At 35.0% G+C, this 27,686-nt stretch overlaps 1 protein-coding gene across 6 annotated transcripts in view; it reads left to right on the plus strand.

The window, feature by feature from the left end:
- Positions 1-27,382, plus strand: part of UBE3A (ubiquitin protein ligase E3A) — a 78,934-nt gene extending 51,552 nt beyond the window's left edge. For 5 of the 6 annotated variants that reach the window (XM_072950645.1, XM_072950647.1, XM_072950648.1 and 2 more), the window contains 8 exons: positions 5,488-6,734; positions 15,145-15,289; positions 18,116-18,321; positions 18,965-19,129; positions 20,204-20,359; positions 20,458-20,531; positions 24,299-24,442; positions 25,415-27,382. In XM_072950645.1, the coding sequence (XP_072806746.1) occupies positions 5,488-6,734; positions 15,145-15,289; positions 18,116-18,321; positions 18,965-19,129; positions 20,204-20,359; positions 20,458-20,531; positions 24,299-24,442; positions 25,415-25,535 (2,258 nt within the window). In that variant the 3' untranslated portion in view covers positions 25,536-27,382. The remainder of the gene's footprint in view (positions 1-5,487; positions 6,735-15,144; positions 15,290-18,115; positions 18,322-18,964; positions 19,130-20,203; positions 20,360-20,457; positions 20,532-24,298; positions 24,443-25,414) is intronic. The other variant, XR_012064699.1, reaches the window with a different exon arrangement.
- The last annotated feature ends 304 nt before the right edge of the window (positions 27,383-27,686 follow it).

A 27,686-nucleotide genomic window follows, 5' to 3' on the forward strand; every position in this document is an offset into this window, starting at 1 on the left:
AATGTATTAAGTGGTAGTTAATCACCTAAACTAGGCTACAAAGTCTGTTTAAGTTATTGAAGAGCTGAACTAAATATCTGGCATGCACTTTGGAACCTAAGCACTCAGTGGTGAAAGAACCAGAAAGAGGAATCGGTGATCTTTTTCTATTTCTGAAGGCAAGGCAACATTTTGTAATAGTTATCTGAGAAGTAATTCAGTTCTTCGTTCTAATATATTCTTCACGTGTCCCACTTACCTGAGTCTCCCAGGCGTTCGGCACACTCATATTGCCAAGAATCATCTCCTAACCGTGGTAGTTTCACCCAAGCCTTATTTTGTTTTCTAAATGATCCTGTATTCTAAAATTGTTAAAACTTTTTAAAAATCAACTCCAGGCTTGCTTGCTTTCTCTCAGTGATGGTAAGTCAGTATTAGAAACAAAGGTAATTGAATTTCTGAATGACCAGCCCTACGAGAGGTAATTGTATTTTAAAAGAGGAAGCTTTTTGTTTAGGACATACATGTTAGAGAATACCTCTAAAATTTTCAGTAATATCATTTGAATCAAGTTTAAATTAATTAATGAAATGGAGTTGTGTTAATAGCTTCTACTCTGTTTCCACAATAAAGATGCTTTCATAACTTTATACAACCTTATTACATCAATGCGGGTATTTCTATTTCACGAATTAGTTCACATACTGTGGATAAAAGGTGAATATTGTCAATATGTATAGTGTGGAAGTTGCATAGACTCCATTATACACATTTCCCCAACAAGTGTGCATCACAGAGCACCAGTTACTGTGAACGTAGGATGTGCTGGCACAGTTGAATGCAGCAAGCTGTTGGGGATGGTTGTAGCACAGGATGGATGTACCCATCTTTTGGCTATGTGCTTCATCTTAGAGATGCTTACTGAATGATTGTATCCTTAGTCTCTGCGTACTAGCTCAAGTCTGTGTAATTTAACAGTTCCTCATGCTTTCTTCCAATATGCTACCTCCCACCCACAACACACCCTTTTTCCTGCAACATTATGTATTTATTATAGTATATTTCTGTTGGGAATTAAGAATGTATTAAGTGCACTAGTACTTTTTTATTTTGAGGGTTATATATTTGTTAGCTCTAGTACAGTTTCGTAGGTATTGAATAGTCTGCCCCAAGCTCTATTTAAGTGTAAACTTTTATAGATTGAGTATTTTTCAGGTACACATATATCACAGAATATACAGGTGTATCATACAAAAATGTCTCATTTCTTGTTTTTCTCAGTGTAACACCTCTTATTGATACTCAAATGTTACGAATATTTATATTTCTAAATTTTTTTAACAAGTTGTATTTATGTCTGAAAAATTCAGTTTAACATTTTAAACAAAACACTGTGAGGATTAAGTATTGGTACATTTTTTACAGAATTAGTAGAAGGTCAGAATCACTTGAAGATGTTCTGAAGAGGATGACATGTCAACAGAAGGTCTAGAATCTTACCCACTAAGATGATAATTCTTTGTTAACAACTTCATGATTTGATGATTAGGAAGCAGGGTGCTCTATGTCCTAACTGGAAAATTATTTATAATAGATATTTACTATGTATTGGATACATTTTAAGAAATTAGATAGGGCTTGATAGGGCTTGTTGTTTTTTTTTTAACATTGTCATGTAAAAAGGTATAATTTTTTTCCATCTAAAATAATGGGAAAAATGCTCCCAATTAACAGTTTCACACTTTCAGGAAGAGATTACTGATGTTTAGCAGAAGATGCTTATATATCCTTAATAGAAAAAACCTGAGGGTGTGTTCTTAAAGAGTTATGGCCCGTAAAAGAAGATGTTGATAGTCTGGAAGCAAGGACCAAAGATCAGATTTGTGGTATGGTAAAATTTGTTATTTTTGTAGTTCAACTGTTAGAAGCTGTTCATTCATTGATCACTTGTATTTTATGATGTGTTTTACTCTTAAGGAAATACATTAAAGTAGAAGTAGGAGTTGCATTAAGAAATTTTGTATGTTGAACAGTACAAGGGTCCATTTGTCACAATGAAGATAGGATTTATCTACATGACTCTAAAATTAGCCTCTGCTTATGTATTTGATGACAAGGTTGTTACTCTTTTGATTAAAGAGATAGATTAAAACTTTTGTCAGTAATATTGTTTGACCAATATAATTTTATTAGACAAAATATATCATTTGTTCTGTTTCCTGTAAAATGACATATCTGAATAATTTATTCAAAATGACAAAAACTTTTTATATGGGATGGCACATTTTTTTCTTCTAATAGTTTGATAGTTTTTACTGGCCTGTAAAATAAAGTGGGCTTGAAATACTAGTAAATTTTTTTTTTAATTGAAGTACAGTTTTATGATTTGCAGAGACCTATATGGTCTTTGCTTGGGTAATTTGAAAATGATGATATTAGTTAACTTCTTGAATATCTACTAATAAAAATTAAGTGTTTTTTTTTCCTACTCAGAATATGAGCTAGTCATGTTTGCTTTTATTTATGAGGAATACAAACCCTCAGAATTCCACCAGTAGGCTTCCTCTTAGGTCACTGTCAGACCTGTGTCACATGCCATCCCCCAAGTGCAAGTGAGGATTGGAATACTAGTGTTTAGTTCTTGCAGTTTCTATCACAGTGACATGTCAGGGTAAAGGTGGTGAATAGATGTGGAGTTAGCCAGCCTCAAGTGTCTGCCCAGATATATTAGAGGGCTGCTGGAGGGAAGAGAGCCATTTCAGAAGATCACGTTTTAGATGCAGAATGATTATAGCACTTCTTTTGGAGTTAGAAGATTTAAGTTACCATATCTGTGTAAACTAAACTGGTATGTAGTATCGCAGGGCACAGAACTCTCTGGGCTATTACCCAGCATTGAACATAGCCCTCTCCCTTTTAGCTGAGAATGAGATCCTGTTGTTGGTCATTAGAGGTTTCATACCCTTTGCGTCATTGGTTAGTCTTACCTGTCAAACATTTGAGTGCTTTGAGTAATGCCAGACATGTTTGATAGTTGTTAGGGATCACAAAAAATACACAATACACAAATACATGGAGCTTTCAGATTTTTGAGTTTTCTCTGCCCTTAGCTATTAGGGTTGAGTTAAAGTGAAATTTGAATATCTGCTGTTTAAAGGGTGTCTTCACTTACTCCTTTTAAGTTATTTGACTATGGGATTGAAATATTTTTATTTCTGTATTTTCATTTAAAATACAGTCATATATGCTGTTTATTATATGCAATAAATTGTTAACTGTTGAAACATTTTATTTTATCCCAGTCATCTGATATTCGTGGAGGTCATAACAGAAAAAATAGTGTCACTGAGGTATATTTCTTAGCTTTGGTAGGTGAAATTATATAAGCTTATCTCAGATAATAAGTGAGAGAATGGGGTGGGTTTTTTTGTTTTTGTTTTAATAATAGATCATGAGAAGGGAGTGCATTGTAGCTAACCTAGTTTTAATTTTAAAATTGTTAGGGTTTTTTTTCTTCTTCTTTTTTTCATTGAAACACATGGTAAGTGCCAGAGAGTTTTATGTGTGAGCTGATAAGTCTACGAATTGTCTGTTGTATGATGTCCCCAAGCACTGAAATTTACTACTCTTTGAATATTTTACATTGTTTTCCACTTCAGTGGCTATACTCACTGCCTTCTTTGAAAGAAATCAAACATCATGAAAGCTCAGATTAACCTGCACAAAATAAAATAAAATTTGAGTAAAACGAAAACTTGGGGTTTAAGAAAGCAGCATGCTAAAATTCATTTTTGTGTGTGTGCTTATATTTTCTATATTTCGGTGAGAAAGATGCAGTTTTTCTTTCTTTTTCTAACGTGTTTCATTCCATGTCATTCCATAACCTCTGGACCTTACTGTTTATTCGTATCAAGGTAGTATATGTATAGATTTAAATTTTGTTGTTAAAGAGAATGAGAGCCATGGGTTTGCCTGGTTTTGTCTGAAAGAGAATAATGGCAAAGGGAGGGCTCAACTGTGATATTTAAAGACACATGGGAGGGAAATAAGATGGATCCCAGCAAACTGCAACAGACTTTCACCCCTGCAATAATCCACGGCTCCAGAGATTTTTAACCTCAAAAAATCCTTGAAGTATTCTCTTTTTCTTTGTTTCTTCTGTGATTTCATTAGAATTTCAACTTAACATTATTATAACTCTGAAAATATGTAATAAATTGGTATTCAGTCTGGCCTTTCATTGCCTCCTGTCATTTTTCCCTTTTATGGTGTTATTTCTTTATGGGGAAGAATGGATATGATAGAAAATCATAGTAAAACTCCCATGGATTTAAATACTGCAAGCTGAAAAAAAATGGTAATATTTCAGCTTGTGGGGAGATGGTCATTACTTGTGTTTAAAAGACTCTGAGGCAAGATGGGAAAGTGAAAGGCTTCTGTACTAGTAAGGATCAGCTAGACTGCAGTGTTGACTAGGCACCAGAAAGAACACTAGCTTATTAAAAACAGTGGGAATTTATTTCTAGCTCATCTAACAGCATAATATTGTGGACTGGCAGAAAGTTCTGGTTCATGCAGTCATTCAGAGAGGTACTGTCATCTTCAACATACGGTTTTCAGAATCGTCCTGGGAACATCGTCCCGTTAGCCAGAAGGAGAAAAGCCTTGGTCTGGAAGTACCACATGTCTCAAAAAGCTAGGAAAGACGGGGGAATGTATCTTAATTCCGTGCCCTGGAAGGAGAGGAGATGGGCTTTGGTGCCTGCGTAGTGTGGTGTTTTTCACTTGTCTGCTTGTAAGTTGCCTCCTTCCCACTCTTATTTTTTATTGCTCTGTAACTATTTCCTGTCACTATGTAAAGTTTATTCCAACCTGATACTTGGCTGCAGATGGCAGTGTCTGTCAACTTCAGAGCTTATGGGAAATGGTACATTAATTCCTCTCAGCCAAACAGAGTGGCCACCCTAAAAAAAGCTAAAAAGGAAAACTCAAAAAGAACTAGTCTGATTTTAGGACAAGAACTGTTTCCAAAAGAGGACTCTCAAGAAACCTTTCTTAAAACTTTGCCTTCCTAGTCATTTGAAAACAGAGTAGTGAAATGAGGAAGAAACCTCTCAGAGGAATAGTAATGTTTTTTTAAAGCGAGATTATAAGAGGTATTTATTGTGATAAGTCAGCACATGATAGCTTGGTTTCATATTTACAATTAAAGCTGCATGTTAATATATACCATGATTATAAAAAGAGTTTGAGCTCATTAAAAGCTATGTATTAATGAAAATATAAAAGGATGGGTAAAGTCGTTACTATGGAGTAGTTCATAAAAAAATGGGTAAGCATATATTGTTGGCTGAACCTAAGATTAGATAGTTTTACAGGGTTGTAAATCATAAATGGTATTGAGTGCAAAATGTTTGACTATCTTATTTTTTCACTAGAACTTACTAAAAGAAAGCAAACATACATATATTATGAAAATAAATGTTCTCTTTTTCCCTCATTTTCTAGATGTGACTTACCTAACAGAAGAGACGGTATATGAAATTCTTGAATTATGTAGAGAGAGAGAGGATTATTCCCCTTTAATTCGTGTTATTGGAAGAGTGTTTTCTAGTGCTGAAGCATTGGTACAGAGCTTTCGGAAAGTCAAACAACACACCAAGGAAGAACTGAAATCTCTTCAAGCAAAGGATGAAGACAAAGATGAAGATGAGAAGGAAAAGGCTGCATGTTCCGCTGCGGCTATGGAAGAAGATTCAGAAGCATCTTCCTCGAGGATAAGTGACAGCTCGCAAGGAGACAACAACTTACAAAAATTAGGCCCGGAAGATGTGTCTGTGGATATTGAGGCCATTAGGAGGGTCTACACCAGATTGCTCTCTAATGAAAAAATAGAAACTGCCTTTCTCAATGCACTTGTATATTTGTCACCTAATGTGGAATGTGACTTGACATATCACAATGTATACTCCCGAGATCCTAATTATCTGAATTTATTCATCATTGTAATGGAGAATAGAAATCTCCACAGTCCTGAGTATCTGGAAATGGCTTTGCCATTGTTTTGCAAAGCAATGAGTAAGCTGCCCCTTGCAGCCCAAGGAAAACTGGTTAGACTGTGGTCTAAGTACAATGCAGACCAGATTCGGAGAATGATGGAGACGTTTCAGCAGCTTATCACATACAAAGTCATAAGCACTGACTTTAACAATCGAAATCTCGTGAATGATGATGATGCAATTGTTGCTGCTTCCAAGTGCTTGAAAATGGTTTACTATGCAAATGTAGTGGGAGGGGAAGTGGACACAAATCACAACGAAGAAGATGACGAAGAGCCCATTCCTGAGTCCAGTGAATTGACACTTCAGGAGCTTTTGGGAGAAGAAAGAAGGAACAAGAAAGGTCCTCGAGTGGACCCACTGGAAACTGAACTTGGTGTTAAAACTCTGGATTGTCGAAAACCACTTATCCCTTTTGAAGAGTTTATTAATGAACCACTGAATGATGTTCTAGAAATGGATAAAGATTATACTTTTTTCAAAGTAGAAACAGAGAACAAATTCTCCTTTATGACATGTCCCTTTATATTGAATGCTGTCACAAAGAATTTGGGATTATATTATGACAATAGAATTCGCATGTACAGTGAACGAAGAATCACTGTCCTCTACAGCTTAGTTCAAGGACAGCAGTTGAATCCATATTTGAGACTCAAAGTCAGACGTGACCATATCATAGATGATGCGCTCGTCCGGGTAAGTTGGGCTGCTGTTTAAACAGATACCTGAGTGATGGGAAATAGCGATACATTTCAAGGAATTCATTTTTTAAGTGACTCTTTGGAGGGTGGGGAATATATATATGGTATTATACAGCATAGAGACACATGGACTTTTTTTATTGTAAATGTATTATACTTTTGTTGCTCCTGTACAGGTTTATGAATGTGTTCCACAGAAATATTGGTTGTCTTGTGTAATGATCACTCTCTTTGAAAAAGAATAGATTTTCTAAATCTTGAAAACTAACCAACCCCCAAAATGTCTTATTTCAGAAGAGGCATGGGTGTTCCAGAGCACAGGAACAAGGGGACTGTGGAGACACCCAGTTATGAGTATGAATGTCGAGTCTTAATGGGGAGTGGTAGAATAAAACCACACCATAAAATAATAAGTGGTGTCCAAAAATTCCATCGTGTGACATTGAGAGTCGTGAGGTTGATGACGTGACCGGGCAGGTTGGTGCGTGCTGCTAGTAAGAGTTCCTGCCATGTCACTCAGAACGTCCCTGAATGGCACTGCCTGACTGGGACAGTTTCTTTTCATTTAAATATATGGATTACTCCGGGTCTTGGAGTTGGTTGTAACATCTGGGAAGACAGAAACTTTTACATGAATCTTGTAATTAATGGTGCTTGTATCATCAACCTAGTCCAGGGAGATCAAGCTAAGAGAATACTGGGACCACAAGGACTCACCTTCTGACGCCCTCTTCCTCCAGATGGGTTGCCTTTTGCTCATTTCTTCCCTCCACAGAAAATAAGAATTTTAGTGTCCCCTAAAGAATGTAAGCTTGACCAGAAGACAGAAACCAGTTGCCAATCACATCATGCCAACAGTTACATTTGCATAGTATTCTTTATCACAGGGTTTTATTGTCTTTATAATATTAGATATACCCAGCATTGCTAGTTCTTTTTTCATCAACTCAAGTAAAATTTAATGCCATCTACAATTAAGATATAGTCAGTCTTCTGTACTAATAAAGTAACACAGATAACTAGGAAGTAGTGATACTTGTTTCAAAATATTTTAGTTTTTAGAATGAATTTTTCTAAATCTGAGAATTTATAAAACCGTAAACTAGCTTGACATCTCAGAAATGTAAAAGCTGCCGAGGTTCTGTGCTTAATTTTTTGTTACTGTTTTTTTGGGGGGGGGTTTGTTTGTTTTTGAGATACCAAATATGTTCGTAGTGTTAAAAAAAAGATTCTACATTATTTAAGCAACACAGGCAGTTTTCACCAGAGATGGAAGGAGATAATTATCATTGCTTTCTTTCTGGTACCCTTTTTATTTTACCTTTGTAGTTTTGAGCTTCCTGAATAATTAATGTACTTATATAATATAATTGATCATCAGGCAGCCAGCAACTTACTTTCCATAGTTCAGCAGAATGATGAGGAATTATGTGGACGTGGTGATGCTTTTTGGAAAGCATGTTGAGGTCTGTCTATGAATTCCATTGTTAGAGCAGAACTGCAAATCTCAAAACTACACATTTTATATTTGGCTTCTTAGGTTGGGATCCTTTCATCTGTTTCCAGCAAAAGCTATACCTGACCTTTAAAAGCAGTGGAATTACTCTGTAAGATTCAGTCCAGAGTTTTAAAAAATTGTCTACCTACTTAACCTGTTTTATCGGAAATCTACTGAGCCTTGTTCCTTCCCCTGCCACCCATCCCATCCTATTTTTCCCCCCTAATAAAAGTAAGGCCAAGAACCAACAAAAGTTTAGATGCCTATTATATGCCTACTTTACTGTTTTAAAAATTATCATCTAAAATTTTGAGGAAACAACCATTTTGTTTTATGAGGACTTCTTTAAGCAAGTGTTAGAGTAAAATTAATAAGCGAGCTTTTAAATTGTGCTAACAAATTATTTTTTAGGGAGTTCAGCTTAGGAACTCTAAGCTAAATATTATCATTTGACCTATCATAAATCAGGATTCACTATATACTGTCTGTACTTAAATATTACCACTTCAGAAATCCTTTGTGTGAGGCATTTTGCCAAGCACTAGGGCTGTAAAGATGAATCATGACCACTGTGGAGCTTCTTGGGGGCACACACTAAACAGACTTTGCTCTTAACTTTCTTCCTCCTCCCTCCCTTTCCTCCTCCCTCCTTTCTTCTTTCATAATAGCAATGTGAGGTGGTTAAAAAAAAAAAATCAGAATAGGTCTTAGAAGTCATAGTGATAATCTGCCTATTTCGGGGAAAGTATTCATAGCAGATGATGATTATGAAAAGGTTATAGTATTTGAGTAACAAAAAGTAGTTTAAGGTCATCCTGTAAGGTGTACTCTCTAAAGTACTGATGGGTTTTCAACATCTTATTCCCCAAGGATCTACTTTGCTGTTTTAAAGCTTCATTCTTCCTTTTATATCACAGTTTGACAAACAAAATAAACCTGTTGACCACTTTCTTATGGCCTGCTAATTTTCAGCTACAGAGTAGGGGCAGGAAGAGAAGAGGAAATGAGAAACTTTGCACCAAGCTCAATATTAATAATTAAATAATTAAGGTTTTAGGGTCTTAGACTTCAAGAGCTGAAAGGAGCCTTGGCGTTCATCTACTCATTGGTTTATAAATGAGGCCCAGAAAATGCTGACTACGTTACAGGTCACTCTGAGTATGTTTTCCATTTGGTCTTGGTTTTCAGTTATTCATGTAAGACTGACTAGCTTGGAGGGAGAGGGAAAGAGGTGGTAACTTCAATTAATAATTATGGATTTATTTTTAAAGAAAAATAAAATATAAAATAAATAAATAAATAAATTAAAATAAAAATATATTCATTCCTTTCATGTACCACGTGAATCAAACTAGAGTAGCAAATTGTTTCCTGCCTGGAGTTTTTAGAGGAACTGCCTTTGATGACAATAGAAGAATCAGTGTTTCCAGGATTTCATCAAACCTGAGATACCAGTCTCTGGTTGTAGGAACACAGTTGTTTTATTTCCGCTAAAAAGGAAGAATATTGCGTTTCATTTTAAGGTGCTATCAATTTTATGGCATATTCTGATTTCAGAGATGTTAAAAAAAAAAGACAAGTAAAATTTTAAGAATCAGTGAAATATAATAAAATGTAAGTTGTCTTTCCACAGATATCCCAGAACTACCCGCGCACCTTTAAATAACTGAACTGTTTCTCCCTAGGACTTGTTTTCACTATTTTTTGTTGTTCCTTGGGAAATAGTGCAGTGATTAAATGAGCTCAGAACTCAGCTTCCATTTGAGTGAAAACAGCCCTAATGTGATGAGTTTTGTTTTTTTTTACAGTGTTTTGCTAATAACACTTATCTGTGTATGTGTTCTTCTAAAAGTAGATAATTTTTCATTTTTTCTTAGACAAGTCATCTCCGAGGGAAGAGGATATAAAATTTGTTTTAAAATTACTTTTTATGTTAGGGGATTGAGTGAGGGTATAAGTAAGTATCCTAGAAGACAGTGTTGCCATCTGTGAGGTCCCCCAAACTGCCTTCACATCTGAATGGGAGGTTTATTAAAAAAAAAAGAATCCAACGTTCTACTTCTAGAGGTCTGGTGTGTAGCCTAGGAATCTGTATTTCTGGTAGTACCACCCCTCCCCACAGCCCCAGGTAGACTGCACATCACCATTTGGGAGATGGCTGTTGGTACAGTTTATGTGTACATATTTATTGAGACCATTTTATATGCAAGTACATGCTCAGGAGCTGGCAGGCTTTAAAAGGATGATGAGGATAGCAGGCTTAGGGTAGGGGTTGATGGTAGTGTGAGACTTGATTCAGATTGATCAGGGAGTCCTAGAATTTTCAGTAGAGATCTAAAGACCAAAAGAAAGGACTGAGACGTAGAATTGGATAGGAAAGTCCAAAAATACGAACTAGAAAGATTAAAGGTGATAGGTACAAATGACAAGCCCTACTACCAAGAGGTTGTGCTCAGTCTCTTCTAAAAGTCACCCATTTTTTCTGGGCTCTACTAGTACTGTCTGACCCAACCGCCAGCATTTTCCTTGGAGGACACCTTAGTTATTATTGAAACAAAACTTGATTCTTTTATTTAACAATTTAGTGCTTTATGAATAAGATTATTCTGTGCTGCTTTAGGTGTATTTAATTGTAATTTATACATTCACTGTAGTGCTTAATGCAGTGATCATTATAGTTTCTTAAGATTTATCCTAATTTAAGTGAAATCATGCCTGATTTATGTCCTTCAAAGTGGAACAAGTGAATTAAGTAGATCTACATAGAGGCGCAGAGAAATAAAAAGATTAAATACATCTGGATAATCTAAAAGTCCTGTTCCAGTCAGTGGTTTTAATGTACTTGATGGCAAAGTGTTTAACCATAGAGTCTAAGTTGACTGAGTAGTTTAAGCCAGTCATTCTTAGGGATCCTAGGCATTCTTAAGTATCTGTTTTATCTGAATACTGCTTCTACTTAAATACCCATACCATTGAATAATTTTTTTCAGCTATGAATAACATAGGTTTGACATAAATAATAGCCCAGCATACTGTAAGATTTTTTAAGGATGGGGTTTTCCTTTTGACTCTTGTAAATATGGCATTGTGATACTTTCATATTGCAGTGTCATCCTATCTAGATATTCTGGGAATGGTTTGAGATCAGGTCAAAAAATGATCTTTGTAGTATTTACTCATCATGGCCAATTTAAAGTTCAGAAATTGAAAGTCGTTTTAGCCAACAACTGATGAAATGAAGAGTCTTAGTGAGAAGAGGAAGTCATGTAAGGAAGAGGTAGATGACAGTACATCCAGTCTGTTTTTGTTTTTTTTACCCCAATAATCTGTCTTTTGCCAATCTCCATATTAAATTAATAACCTGTCTGTAAAACCTATGTAGAAAAATCTAGGTCTGTTTACTAAATGAATTCAATTCAAGGAAGCATACAAATTCTCATTTTTAGAATGTTCATTGACATAGCCTTCCAATTTCCAAAATATCCTCCTGTATTCAAGATAGCTTTTGATTTTAAAAATTCAGTTTTATGTGGTGTCTATTACATAAAGTGATACACCTTTACTGTTTAGTTCCTAACGCATTCTGTAATTGAACAGTGGATTGGAAGTGGTTGTTTTTAAGAAAAACAAATATAGCCCCTTAATAATGGCCTTAGTCAGAATAATTATTGTTAAATTTTATGAAACAGTGTTTGTCGCCACAATCAAAAGTACTTTTTTTTAAAGATAGGCTACCGATGTCATACATAACACAGTATTTTACAGAACCACTTAGTGTATCTGAGAATGATAATCTAAAATAAATAATATTGGGAAATTAGCATCCACAGAATTCAGTTGCCAGTTATTTTGCTAATCATTCTTTTTACAAATACTTACATTGAAATACATCCTGATTCTAAAAATAATATATATTTATTATAAAAAAAGATTGAAAAATACAAAATAGCATAAAGAAGAAAATGGAAATCACTCAATGGTTTTAAAAAGATTATTTCTAGTCATTGAGGAGAGGTCGTAATGCTTAGTAGTTAAGAGCTTGCTGCTTGAATTAGAATCTGTTCTGCTCCTCACTGGCTGACTTGAATATGTTTATGAATCTCTCATTACTTCATTATTCTCATTACGCTAGGTATTGCGTCTGTAAAAGGCGGTTAATGATATTACCAACCTCATAAAGTTGTGAGAATTAATGAGTTGATACATGCAAAGTGCCCTGGCATATTAAGTGCTATTGTTTTGTTAATACCAGAATATTTTTGTTCTATGTCTGGGTTGTTATCAGCCAAGCCCGATAAAAATTTTAGAACCAATAAAATAAAAGTAACAATAAGAAGAACTAGTACTTAATAAAGAATTGTTGTGCAGGGAATCCATATAAGTCCTTCATATACATAAACTTATTAATATGTTTTTATACTCATTTTACAGATGAAACTAAAGCAAAGAGAAATAAAGTTACTTGTTTACAATTATCATAAAAATAAAGCATATTGCACTAAATTCTTTTGGTATTCAAGATGGGGAATGGAGAGTGAAGATTGGTGGGAATGGGCAGACATGTAATATTTTATTTATTAAGAATAAAGGTAAATTTACTTCACTTGTCATATGAAGTGTCTTAGGTGGAGCTAAGACTCAAACACGGGGCCTCTGAATCCTGCAGAAACTGTACCAGATCCTTTAAAAGGTTATCAGTCACACTGATACGGAGTCAACACTCAGTTATGAATGTTAATGAAGAAGAGCTTTAGGACACATAATTAAGTAATGGATAATCGTCTTTGTCCCACCTTGCAATACCTTGTACTTGATACAAGCAGGTTTATCTTTGTGTGGTAAGGACATATGTAGACATTGATGTACCGTCTGTAGCACCTAGGCAAGGGGAGAACTGAGAAAAGGAAACTAGCAGGTTTCATGGCAATATGGGATGTTGGCCTGATGGGTAAACCACATCTGAGCAGAAATGGTAATTCTAATTTAGTTCTCAGAATTCTTTACATCCTGAGGCTTGAAACAGGTTTCCAACTGGAACTACTTTTTTTTCAAGGTTATTTTCAAAATTTGGGATTAGGCTATTGAGAATCCTTTGTTCACAGAGCAAAGTTGTTTTAAAAGGTAACAACATGATGTGTTACCTTAATATCTGTCACCCACCCTAGGACTCTTCCTCATAAATTCTTTCTTATTAAGCCTTCACAACTTTGCAGTAGGAAGAGTACTATCCTTTATCATCTTTTTTTTTTTTTTTGTCTTTGCAGATAAGGAAACTAAGGCTTAAGTGAGTTGCTTGCTGAAGTTTAAAGGTTAAAAATTATGTTAAGTGACAGCTGGGGACTAGTACAGAGTATTTGACTCAGTTCTACCACAGCACTGTCTCAAAAATAAATGATCTTAATACAACTTGGCATAAAGATGATTTTGTAAATGTTAGAGACCACTGTTGTATAGGATAGACATTCTTTAAAGCTAACTATTCTAAGTTCATAGAATCCAAAAGTTGAAGATAGCCAGGAGATCATTTTGGCCTTTGTTCAAACTTTTTTTGATTGCAACCCCTAGTAAGAGAGATTTTACATAGTGTTCCAGTATTCATGTGCATATCCGCCTGCACATATAACTGAAGAAGAAGTTTCACAGTTGATGCCATTACTATATGGAATGCATTCTGATTTTTTCCCTGCAACAATGGTTTGCACTAAGTGGATTGCACTACCTGCTAATAAATTGCAGTTGGCAGCTTGAAAAACATTGCTCCAGGGCAGCTGGCCTGAATCATGAATTTATGAGATTTTATTTTGCTTCTTAAAGACACACTAGAATTCCAAACTAGTCCTGTTACCTAAGTAATTAGGTCTGACTGCAGTACTCTTACTCTGATGATACTTGCATCGCTTCAAAACCATTTAAAAAATTCTAGTTGGAACAGTTGCAGTAACCTCAGTACCCTTAAATATTCTGTTTTGGCAAATTTAAAATCAATTTAGCAAATAACATGGGTGATCATTTAGGCATGCTGTTAGTAAATTTCAGGTATGTAAGACAACAGATTGTGGTATAAATATTTCACTTTAGAATATAGTGTTGATTTTATGATTAATCTCACAGTAACTGCGATCAATCGCTATGCCTTTTCTACAGATACAAAGAAGTATTTGGTAAAGATTTATAGTTGAAGAAATGTTGATGCTAGGGTTTGATAACTTAGTAAGAAGTTAAGAGTAAGGATGTGAGCAAGTTTATGTCTCATCTCCTTTCAAAAACAATGAATATAAAATGTATTCGAGTCCATTAAAAAGTAGTAATTTATACTAAGCACTGTTACAAGACCATAAACTGTTTCCCTGTTTATCCAGTATATTTTTCTTAGTTGAGATTATTTTATTGATTGTTTAATAGATTTAGGAATGTATTCTTGAGTTTCTAATCTAATAAACATAAAGAACTAGTGAACCGTTTTGAAGTCAGACTTTACTACTACATGCCATTGTTTTTCCTGAAATAATTTGAGTAGTCACTTAGGCACTTTTGCCCTCTTGACTTCTCTGCATGTCCTCATCTTATCGCTCAGGTTCGTTATATACGTAAGTAACAGAAAATCTAAGTCTCATTTTCTGCTATATGTTAATTTCACAACAAATCAGTAGTTAGAAAGTAACCCTTTTAGAATTCTATGTCACTTTCTTTTCTGTCCTGTTTTTCCATTATCTGTGAGGCTGAACCTTTGCCCTCACTGACTTTTTAGCAGTTTGCTTCCTGTTTCCATTTAAAACAAATCAAAAGCAAAATCTCTTACTTGCTCCCTACCCGTCCTTCTCGTTTTTGTTTTGCTTCTCCTTGTTTTTATTTTGCTTTCATCCTAATACTGGCATTCATTTTTTCACTTTATCTTTTCGCTCACTAGCTAGAGATGATCGCTATGGAAAATCCTGCAGACTTGAAGAAACAATTGTATGTGGAATTTGAAGGAGAACAAGGAGTTGATGAGGGAGGTGTTTCCAAAGAATTTTTTCAGCTGGTTGTGGAGGAAATCTTCAATCCAGATATTGGTAAATATTTTAGTGATGTGGTCATGGTGTCATTATGTTTTTGAATTAAGAATTTGTTTACCTAGGTTCATAAATATTTTCAGTTATAAAGAGCAACACAAGGAGGTTATGGTAAGGATTACCTAGAACCAGAGATAATGACTAAATTTGTGGGCTTTTTGGGATCTTCACTCATTTATTCAAGTTCTTATTTAGATTACTTAGCCAAATATTTTTATATAGGAAATTATCTCAGGTGAATGAACTTGAAATCACTTTAGAACAGTACATTAGAACAATTGAAGATTTTTTTTGCTCTTTTTGTCTAAAATATTCACCAAACTCATAGCATTTCTGAAATAAGAGTTTCATAGAATAATGATCTGAAGAATGTTGAGAATGTCTTGCAATTGTATTATGCTCAAGGTTTGGCTGTTAATAAGTTAATTTGGTTTATTTGCTGCAGGATTCCTTGGGCTGAATATTGTTAATGTTTTCCCAAGCTTTTTGAACTCCAGAACCCCTTTTCTATCCCACATCTAACCGTATTTGCTTCCCAGAAGAGTTTTCATTGAACACAGTTTGGGAAAAACTGATTCTACAATGTCTGTCTAAAGTGGAGAATTTGCATTTCACTGATAGACAACATCAGTAAAGTAGAAAAAAGGAAAAAGACGACAGCTTCTTGGACGGTGTGCTTGACTGAGTAATTCTGAACTGAGTCAATTTCTGCAGTATAACCATTTGGTTACTGGGTTTGCTTGCTTTTAAAATTGAATGCATAATAATTATAGGAAGATAATTCCTCTGAAGGTACACCGTCAGAATTGTGGAGAATGTGGCATAGAAAACTGCCAATCATTTCCTCTAAGCTTTAAGAATTAAACTGTTTAAAAGCTTGTTGATTCTCAGTATGTACATTGAATTGACTTCTGTAATTGTTCTTAGTTGGGAGATAGATATATATATATATATACACACACACACACACACACATATATATATATAAAATACGTGTGTGTATGTATATACACACACACGTATGTAAATGAAAGTAGAAATTTTGAGTTCATGACATATAGTTAAGACTATATATTCTAGCTAATGTGTATTAATAATCAGAAGGCTATGTAATTTGTATGTAGTTTGTTCAAAGTAAACCTAGATACATAAAAGTCCTTTTTGAGATAGAAAAGAAAACTAATTTAGAAGCTTTGTAAGTTTGCTAAACTTTAGCTCTAGATTCTGATGTATCTAAAAATGCAAAACATTAGATATAAATTATAATCATATTATATGCAGAAATAGTTTTAAGAAAAAATATACATTAAACAGTTCACTTGATAGTAAGGCAGTTGAAATGATGGCAGTAGAAATATCAAAAAGAAATACATTAGAAGAACCATCTTTTGTGGTGATTTTCTTCCAGGGACCTAAAAAAAAAAATGCTCAAAATGGAATCTCCTTGAACTTGAAGATTATTATCATTTTCATACACAGATGAAAGCAGTGACCTGTTTAATTTACATTCTGATTAATTTGTAGTTTATTGCTCTTGAGACCAAGGACATACATTTATTATATTTCTTCAAATGTATTAATTATTTTTAATTGTTCTTGATGCTGTTAATACCATACTTATAATTAAATGAAGTTTTTAGCACTTCAGTGGATGTTGTAACTTAGGTCTGTAAAAACAGTTGGATATAAACAGAAATTGAAGTATATGTTGGATAATCTATAAAATGTTATTTCATCAGCATTAAATTGAGTAGGAAAAATTCCTAGCTTGATTCATGTTCTTATGCTCAAAGGGACATTTTAAAGTTCCTTAAACTTAAACTAAATGTGAAAATGAAGAAACATTTTTAAAGCTTTTAAAAATCTTGTAAGTTGATTTATGTGCTGTATTGATTCCTAAAGTTTGTTCTATTGGTAATCCCCCCTCTTTTCCAGACCTAACTCTTAAAATATTTCTATTCAGTTTCACAGTAGCAACTGGAAAACATTTTAGTAAAAAAATTAAAAAGTTGTAAATTCAATTAAAATATCATTTAACCTTTATCTTGGATACTCCCTTAAAGGGAAGAAGATAAATCTGCCTTAGTAACGGTTATTCAGATTCATATTTGTGATATAAAAAAGGTTTCCAAGCTTGGGTTTTACATAGTGAAGTCCATGTGAAACTCAAAGAAACTACAATACAAAGCTACTTGTTTTACTTACTGGCTCACAGTTAATGTGTGTATTAAATAGCTAATCTAAGTTTATCAAGTTTATCTGAGTTTAAGTACTTGGTGTCATCTTATTTTGTTAGGAAGGTGCTAGAAAAACTTCATGCACCATTGTGCACTTTTGGAAAAACACAAACTTTTTCTTAATGAAATTGTTTTTTAAAAACAATCCATGTGGATTAAATATGTTTTTATAAGTGAAACATAGTATGATAGTATGATAGCTTTTTTCTTTTTGTTTTGCATTTAGTTTTCAACCATTCAGTGAATAAAATATGAATCCAAATTAACTTTTCATTTGTGTTAGTAGAAGATTAGAGAACTTGAATTTAATGAATATTTTCCCTAACTTCTTGGGAAATGCCACCAAAATGGCTCATTACTTTATTTCTTTGGCTTCTTAAAAATATATGCTAACATTTGCCACAATTTGTAACAGTCATGTATATTCAAGTGCTAATGTAATAGAGAAAAAAAGTTTGTATATCTAGTCCATGTAGGTTTACGTGTGTAATTACTTTATATTTATTTTTATATTTTATGTGTATATTTTATTGTTCATCGGCCTAATAAAATATAAAATTAATGTATTGTAAAAAATCATTTCTTGTAGGTATGTTCACATATGATGAATCTACAAAATTGTTTTGGTTTAATCCATCCTCTTTTGAAACTGAGGGTCAGTTCACTCTGATTGGCATAGTGCTGGGCCTGGCTATTTACAATAACTGTATACTGGATGTACATTTTCCCATGGTTGTCTACAGGAAGCTAATGGGGAAAAAAGGAACTTTCCGTGACTTGGGAGACTCTCACCCTGTAAGTCTTTTGTCATTTTTTTATTCTTTCTTTTAGATTTTATTTAAAAGCAAATGACAGAGTTTAATTTGTATAAAAAATTTAAAGCTTTTATTTGGAACCTTTGTTAATATTTACCTGGTAAGATAAAGTTGTTTAATCTGTCTGAAATACCATGAACACTTCAAAACTCAAAATTCTTTATATTACTGTCAGCAAGCTGGTTTTGAAAGATTGTACTGGAAAGAATACTTAAAAATATGTTTTGTTTGCTTTTTAATGAAACCACATGAGATTGCCAGGTTAAATCAGAGCTGCACTGAGTAAAGGGTTTGGTGGCTACAGGTACTGTGTGTGTGTCTCTACTCAGTCCCCGCTAACCTTGAGACACCTCTGAGGTTCTCACAGAGCACAGTGTGAAATGCGCTGCTGAGCAGGTGGTGTGGGGCTTCTCAGCAGAGAATAGGGCATCGCCGCTGATGGACAGTCTGTCTTTAGTTTCTGTGTTGTGAACTATTGGGGGACAGGAGGGATACTGTCTGTGCTTTAATTCTTTTTGTCAAGAGGTTGGTTTGTTTGTTTTTTAATCTTTTCCCAAGAAGAGTGATACAAACATATTTTGTGGTTCTGTGGTAGCTTTAATTTTTTCTTTTCTGGTTGTTAGGTTCTATATCAGAGTTTAAAGGATTTATTGGAGTATGAAGGGAATGTGGAAGACGATATGATGATCACTTTCCAGATATCTCAGACAGATCTTTTTGGTAATCCAATGATGTATGATCTAAAGGAAAATGGTGATAAAATTCCAATTACAAATGAAAACAGGAAGGTAATAAATGTTTTCATGTCATCCTTGTCTCTGTCTCTTTATTAATTAATTTTTAAAGAAGTATCTAATATAATCCATACAAAGACCCCAAGAAATCAAGTAACCAAGTTCTTATAAATGAAATAGCCACAGTTTTCAAAATCCTGGATATTAGCTGGTATGAGAACATGTGGTTGGGCACTAAACATCTTCTAGAGAAAGAGGCCATAGTGCACGGCCTAGGGTGGTGTACGTAAAGCAAGAAGCAGTGAGTTTCTCATATTAGGCTGTGGAGGGGAAGGGAACAGGGACCTCATAACTAAGGTTCTTATCACCAAATGTTAATTGCATTTAATGTACACACTAATATGTGTGCCTTAAATACCCTTGTGAGAAGTACGCTTTAAATCAGTTTTGTGTTTTCTATTGACTGGAGAAGTATGCATTCGGAAACCGGACTAACACAGAACATAAGGAAAACTAGGATAAATATCTATAGTAAACTTTTTGGAAGTGTGTGTTTATATTAATATGATTGTTGATAAAATATTGTATTCACTAAGTTAGGATACAGGGGTATTTTCCATTTACAGTTTGGCGTAGCAGCTATGCGTCAAGTGAAACACCAACATTTCTGCTGAGCCGGTTGCAGTAGGCAGCTTCCCAGATACTCTAGAAGACAGGAGGCTTCCTGGTTTGCTCAAGTCCAGTATATTGCACTCTATTAAAAATGTTAGCTTTTATAAAGTGATGGTGTAAGTGTCTCTGCGTACCTAATTGAGGGAACTTCAAGATTTTATCAAGGTCCAGCTTCTATATTCAGTCTCGTTCATTAATACAGTATCAAAATGGAAACTTAGGGTATATTATTAGTTACGTACATGGCCTTTTTACAGTTTAGTGCTGTCTTTCATTGAGAGCTGTGAAATTGTAATAGGTGTTTTCCTTTGTGTGTGTAAAGTTTGAATTTTTAAACATATTCTTGAATGTTTTCTCTTCGGGAAATAGAAGGCGGGGCAGCGCAAGCCCGGGACTCGTGGTGTTTTGTTTGAGCGGAGTACTGTAAGATGTTCTTCTGGTTACTGTTTTCTGCAGGAATTTGTCAATCTTTATTCTGACTACATTCTCAACAAATCAGTAGAAAAACAATTCAAGGCTTTTCGGAGAGGTTTTCACATGGTGACCAATGAATCTCCCTTAAAGTACTTATTCAGACCAGAGGAAATTGAATTGCTTATATGTGGAAGCCGGGTAAGAAAGCATGAGTCTGCAAAAATGTCATGTGCTGATTTACTGTTTGTAATGGCGTGGTGTAGAAGATGTTAAGACATATTTTCTTGAATTTGCAGAATCTAGATTTTCAAGCACTAGAAGAAACTACAGAATATGACGGTGGCTATACCAGGGACTCTGTTCTGATTAGGTGAGGTGCTTAATTCCTGAAAGGAAGATTTAATTCACTAAAGAGTTGTGTGCTGTATGTTTTAGACCTTTGTCTCTAGGTTTTAATTCTCAAATAAGTAAACTCACAAATTCTCAGTCTGTAAAACTAGAAGAGTATTTGTAATATAATCACCTGTTTTGTATTAATTTTGTGATTTATTTCCTGAATGATGTGTTTTATCTAAGTTGCATGTTTTCTTATGCATTGGAAGTATAAATTATCTAGTATTTCTAGTGATTCTGATTAGAATGTGCGTACTGCTGGCTAGAAGATGATGAAAATAGAACTACCACTTCTGAATGTTTCTCCTTTCTTTGGAACTCTCTGAAATGTTACTTACCTACACTGTTTGAAGCACCTTTTGTGAAATGGTACGTTCTTTGACTTAATCGTTATAACATGGCAAGGTACATCTAGAATTTATATCTTACATCTGAGGAGACAGCCCCAAATGTTCTTACAGAAAGAAGCAGAGGTTCCCAGTCTTATCTGCTTCCAAGCAAATGTTCTTGCTACTGTACTGTCTGTACTGCACTGTTTGGTCCTGAAAGACATAGGCTTCTTCCTCCCCTGCTAAGATGGTACAGAAAGATGCCCTTATGGCAGTCACTGGTGGAGTGAGGTGAGAAGGCATTTCTGGAGGTTGTCCCTGAAGTTGCTCTAAGACTCAAGCATATGAAAACCAGAATGAGTATCAGTTGTACCTAGAAATAAATAATACGTTGTTTTATTTTGTTAAATTGTTTTCTTTTATTTTGTCCTTCATTCTGGTTTGTAGGAGGTTACTGGGTATTTCTTCCTTTTAGCACACCGTTGGTCATTTCTAGTAGCAGTTGTGAAATTATTTATATTTAGCAACCACTTTTCTGCTACTTACTTGAAGTTTCAAAGGTGATCCATAACAGCGTTGAGATGATGTGATAGGGTGACCTTACTTGTGAATCACAGTATTACCACAGCAGCGTCTCTGTCAGTGATACGGTTGATTGCAGATAGTTATGACCTTGCTGCATCTTAATATTTCTGAGACTAGTTGAAGATACCTTGTGCTGTTTTTTATGGAGAAATTATTTTTTAAATTAAGGTCTTAATTTTACTTCTTTCATAATCATGTAATCCTACTTGACACATAATCATCTTAAGAGCATACGTGAGTGTGTGGTTTGAAGGGCAGACTAGTGAAATGACGGGCATATAGTGGCTTCTAACTTACTCTCACAGTTGATGACATTCTAAAAAATCTTAAAATAAAATTCAACTTCTTAGTTTTGTCAAGTAATAGGAAAATATTAAGTCATTAAATAGAGTCTAGAATTAGAAGTTATTCTATGCTGGTGTGTATTTCTTCAATATTTTTCATACTTTTTTTTTTCTGACCTCTATCTCCATAGTAGAAATTTTAGTCATATTGCTTCTCCTTTGGTCACCATATAAATTAGCCTTGCTTCCAAGTTTATTTTGCGTATTTCTTGAATATTTTGGGTATTCTCATTTGTATTTCAGATTTGTCCATCTCTCACTGAGTCTCATGTATGTTTGTGTGGCCCACCACCTCCTGTCTAAATAGGGCCAGTTTCATCAGCTGCTTTCATCCCTTTACAACCAGAAGCTACTTTCAAGGGACACCTCTGCTTCCCGGGCTGTCCCCTGTCCCCTCTCGGGGCATGGTGTCTTTGTGAGACTGTCAGTTTTGGTCCAGGGTACTTTCCAGCCGCCAGTGCTCTTTCTACCTGCCCCTGGAGTGGGGCTGTGCCCGTCTGGAGTGACCCCTGGCCCGTGTTACTCTGCACACCCTGCTCTTCCACACGGCACCTGCTGGACTCTGCCTGTGTGGGCTCATCTATATATAGAAACTCCACTTCACATGTCAGTTGGAGTTTGCTGCTCTTGTGTTTCTGGTTTTAACTTAGGCATAGATTATGGGTGTATTTACTGGATTTTTCTCTCTTTGTACTGGGTAGGTTTTAAGAGATGTGAATGCGATGTGATCTATGCAGCTATCACTTTAGTGGAAAAATGCAGAAGCTGCTTTTTTTCATTTTCAGTTTTCTAGTTGCATCCTTAATTCAGAATTTTAATGTGTAGAACATAACACTTACAGGAAGAGAAGAATTTTGCTTAGTGTTTTCATTGTATAAACTGATAGTAATCCCAGTATTTTAAGTTCTAATTTTTTAGAAAGAACCAAGAAAACAGTACCTTAATAACATGGTGTACTGGTCTGGTCACAGCTGGACTGGTCACAGTGAGCACTGACGGTCTGCTGCTTCCTTCAGGGTCTGTCTGCCGTGGCACCCGCTGGTCCACCCCTTCAGGTGTGGCTGATTTATTTAGGCTTCAGAACACTCCTGCAGGGTGAGGAGGTTTTCTGCCCTGACAAAGGGCTCTGGGCTACAGCAGACTTGCTTTTTCTTGCCAGATACCCAAAAGCAATGACATAAACTGTGGTACGATTTCTCTCCTTACTGAGAGATGTGCCTGTACGTTCCATGTCCCATTTCCTTTTTTGTTTGTTTTTGTTTTCTTTATTATTTTCTCTGAGTATGGGGGATTTGCAGAACTGAAGGATGGGGAGGATATTAGAGTGTCAGGGAAGGGAAGTAGCAAGACATTGCAGAGAGCCAAGAATTCTAATAAAGTTAATAAACCTATGTCAGAAATAATGGCATTGCACTGACAAAAATACCAGCACTTTGGTAATAGAAATTATATACTGGAATACTAGAAAATCAAAAATTAGAATTGTAATTAGGGATGTAGGAAGTGGACATTCTCTGTAGGAAGTGACATTCTCTGCCAGGGTTCTGGAAAGAATTTTTCAAATAATACTAAAATGCATTCTTTCATCAATTAGAAGTGTCTTTAATTGTTTTCTAAAATCTTGGAAAATTTTAGGTGAGAATTAGTGTATGTATTAAATTTATGGTATTTTATTATTCAAATAAGCATGCCAAGATTGCTTTTAATGTGTTTGTATTTTGTTTTTAGAGTAAATGTAACCAGCGTCATTATAACAAGACTTTTTATCACACAGATTTTAGGAATGTTAGAGATTAAATTATTCTCTTAAAATAACTGCATATGGCAAAAATACAATAATCCTTAACAGCACCCCCTCCCCCCCAGCACACACTGGATAAAAATGTTCTAGTTTATACCAAAGTTGTATACGTCTGTATTACTACTTCTAGGTGTGTGGATTGTCTTTGCTTTTTTTCTTTTTCCCCCCATTTCTTTTGTCCTTAATCTGTATCACCTTTTCCCCCAAAGATGAGTAAGGTATGAATAGACAGAGACAATAAAAGAGGAGGGGTAAATAAAATATGCATACCTGAAGACATCTAGAGTTAATTTTTCAGAGTACATATTTCCTTTCAGTCATCTTCAATTCATAGGATTTGGTTTTGGATTTTGTTTTTTGTATATGATTATGTATTGTGAATATGCCATAGTTTACATAATTATTTCCTTTTGTTGGACACTAAGATTTACCCATTTTACTGTTGTAGATAATGTAATGATGAACATAAGCCTTTATGCTTTAAAAAACTGTTTCCTTATGATAAATTTGCGTTAGTGAATTCCTAGGTCCTAGATCACCAGGAGTGAATCTTCAGAGTACCTGGTCTTAACTTCCAGGTTGTTTTCCTGCTATGATTTTGATGTAAATTGTCAACTTATATTAGTGCTGGTTGTATAATGAATGCCAAACTAAAATCAGTATTGCATCTTCTTTCCCCCATTAGGGAGTTCTGGGAAATTGTTCATTCATTTACAGATGAGCAGAAAAGACTCTTCCTGCAGTTTACAACGGGCACGGACAGGGCACCTGTGGGTGGACTAGGAAAATTAAAGATGATTATAGCCAAAAATGGCCCAGACACAGAAAGGTAATTGTTAACCTGTGACTGAAAACCCTGCATTCCATATCACACATGTGCACTGTGCAGAAACTTCTGAACACTTTTGCAGTTTTTTATAGAAGTCTCCAATCACACAAAATGTTAGGTTCAGAGAATATTTTGCTGCTAATGTTTGAGGAAAATTTTTAAACACTGGCCTAGTTAAAAATTACCATGGAGTTCACTTGATTTGGAATTTTGCAAATTGGTATGATTCATTCAGTTTTTGGTTGAGAATTTTTTATATGAAAGCCATAGTATGTAATCTACTTAGAAAGTCAGATTGAGGCGCAGAAGGTTGTTCACCCCTAGACTATGCTAGAATCTCCAGTTTCATGACCCTTGTATCTGTGTTTTCTCTCCATTGTACGGTTAGCACATTGAGTGCGTGGGGACCGTCCGTGAGCAGCAGTGTATCTGATGGTTTGCATGTATAGCAGCATTTCTGCTAGTTTTCTATACACATATTTAATATTACTTGGTATTAATGTAAATTTAATTGTTGTCAGATCATTTACATAGTCATACAGGAATATTTCTAATAAACATTAAAAAAATATGGACCAGACCTTGAAATTCTGAAAATAAGGTTTAAACATCATCTTCACTTTAGAGTGAGTTACTTGACTTCTCGGTAACTTCAACTCTGTAGTGGGGAAGCTGATACTCACTCTGTAGGTTTATTGTGAAAAAATTTAGTTAAATGAGCACCTAAAACATTCCCTGGGGTATAGTAATAAGTCTGTGGGGGCAGGATGTTGCCATCATCAGTCACCATCCTCATCACTAGCACTGAGTGACTTACAGATAAAGACAGACTGGTGTTTGGCGGTCGCATGCCTTGCATAATGTAGTCTGCATCGCAAACCATCTTGACACTCGCTGTCTAAAGCAGGGTCACTTAATACTGAGCCTAATGCCCGTGACTTATTTTCCTGTTTTTTCCCTTTCTCTGTATAGGTTACCTACATCTCATACTTGCTTTAATGTCCTTTTACTTCCGGAATACTCAAGCAAAGAAAAACTTAAAGAGAGATTGTTGAAGGCCATCACTTATGCCAAAGGATTTGGCATGCTGTAAAAAAAAGAAAAGAAAGAAAAGAAAAGAAAAAGAAAAAAAAGGGAAAAAAAGAAAAAAGGAAAAAAAGAAACTCAAAATTTTAGTAAATGTAACAAGAGGGATAAAATTGGTGGTGATGTTGTCCCAGTACAAAAAGGCTGTAACATAGTGAACCGCAGTAGTCACCCACGTCTGTGCCTCCTTCTTTATTGGGGATATGTGGGCTGGAACAGCAGATTTCAGCTACTTATATGAACAAATCCTTTATTATTATTATTATTTTTTGCGTGAAAGTGTTACTTATTCTTTCACTTGTATGTACAGAGAGGTTTTCTGAATATTTATTTTAAGGGTTAAATCACTTTTGCTTGTGTTTATTACTGCTTGAGGTTGAGCCTTTTTGCGTATTTAAAAAATATATACCAACAAACTACTCTCCCAAGGAAAATATTGCCACCATTTGTAGACCATGTAACTTTCAAGTATGTGCTATTTTTGTCCCTGTATCTAACTCAAATCAGGAGCTGTATTTTTTTTTAAACAATTTGCTTTTGAAACTTGAAGTCTTGAAAACAGTGTGATGCAATTGCTGCTGTTCTAGTCCCCAAAGAGTTTTCTGTGCAAAAATCTTAAAATCAATAAAGACGGAAGGGAGACCTTGGAATGTTTAAGTGCAGCCCTCAGAACTTTCCTTTAGTAACAGCACAACAGGTTGAAACAACTCATGCCGCAGTGTGTCGTCTTCATGTGTCTTGCAGTGAGCTGTCTGAGTAGCCGATCCCCTTCCTCAGTGTCTGAAAGGACAGGGATTTGTTGTTGTTGTTGTTGTTGTTGTTGTTGTTTTAAGTTTACTGGGGAAAAGTGCATTTGGCCAAAAGAAATGATAGTCAAGCCTTTTGCAGGAAAGTTAGGAAGTTTGTTGTGTATTATAAACATAAAGCATGTGAAAGTGCACTTAAAATAAATTTTCTATAATTGCTTCTTACCCTCATTTTAAATAGACAATCCAAAGTCTTCCCTTCACGTTGCCATCAGCTCGTCTAATCAGCCGTTTTATCAAGGCACTCGATCAGTGTTGGAACATAAAGGAAAGGGTGGCTTCTGTGCCTTGTTTTACCTAATCAGACAGTAAGCAGACCTGGAAACGAACGGAACTATTACTTTTAAGTCCTATTACATTGTCTATCCCCAAAGATTAAATTTTATTTCAAAAAGTACGTGTTAAATATTACTTTCATGTACTGTGGAAAAAGTACGAGTAGGTATAAATTAGTGGACATTCAGAAGAAAGTAGTTTCCCCTTTCTAGTCTTCTGTGTCTGTGATGTTAATTTCTTTTATTGCAATATAAAATAAAAGGATTATGTATTTTTAACTAAGGAGAGACATATTGCTATATCCTTTTACTACAAGCTGCAGCCAGTGTGCTGAGCTTGTGCCTCGATGATTGTTTTAACTGACTGCAACAGATCAATCGGATTTGTTTGAAATTGGCAGGCAAAATACAGCTTTCAAATCACTGGAGGAGGAAAGAGGATGTCTTTCACAATTATTTTAATTCTTTTAGTAATTGAGACAGAACTGTTATGTACCATAATGCTAAATAAAACAGTGACATTTTTCACCGTAATTAGTAGAAAAAGATGACAATGCTTTCCATATTGTGGTGAGGTAACATGGGGTTTTTCTGGGCCAGCCTTTAGGACACTGTTGAGATACGTACACTACCTTGATGCAAGGGACCCTCATGCTACTGCGTCATCTTAAAGGGCCTCTCATCCCTGTGCTGCTTGTGTGTAATGAAAATGAGAAGAAGAGAAATCGGATGCTCTGGGGGCGTTTTATATAATAAATTCGTGAAGAAATTTGTGTCCTTTGGTTCTCAAGTTTTATTATCACTACAGTATTGAAGTCCTGCAATTGTAATAACATCTGTGAAGTTTTTGAATGAATTGAGTATAGGTTATCACATAATAGAATTCATATCAAATAAACAGTTGAAAATAAACCTACCCTTCAAAATATTTTAAGACGAAAATTCATTGGTTGTCTAGACTAACTGTCCTCACTTGCTCAGTAACCATCATCCTGCGTATGTTACCACTTCTCATTGCCTCTTTTTCACTGCTGCTTACTAGACTGTCACTGAACAGTGTCTTCAGGAGGAGGGAAA

This window comes from Vicugna pacos, chromosome 27 (assembly GCF_048564905.1).
Source record: "Vicugna pacos chromosome 27, VicPac4, whole genome shotgun sequence".
In the NCBI taxonomy this organism is placed as follows: domain Eukaryota; kingdom Metazoa; phylum Chordata; class Mammalia; order Artiodactyla; family Camelidae; genus Vicugna; species Vicugna pacos.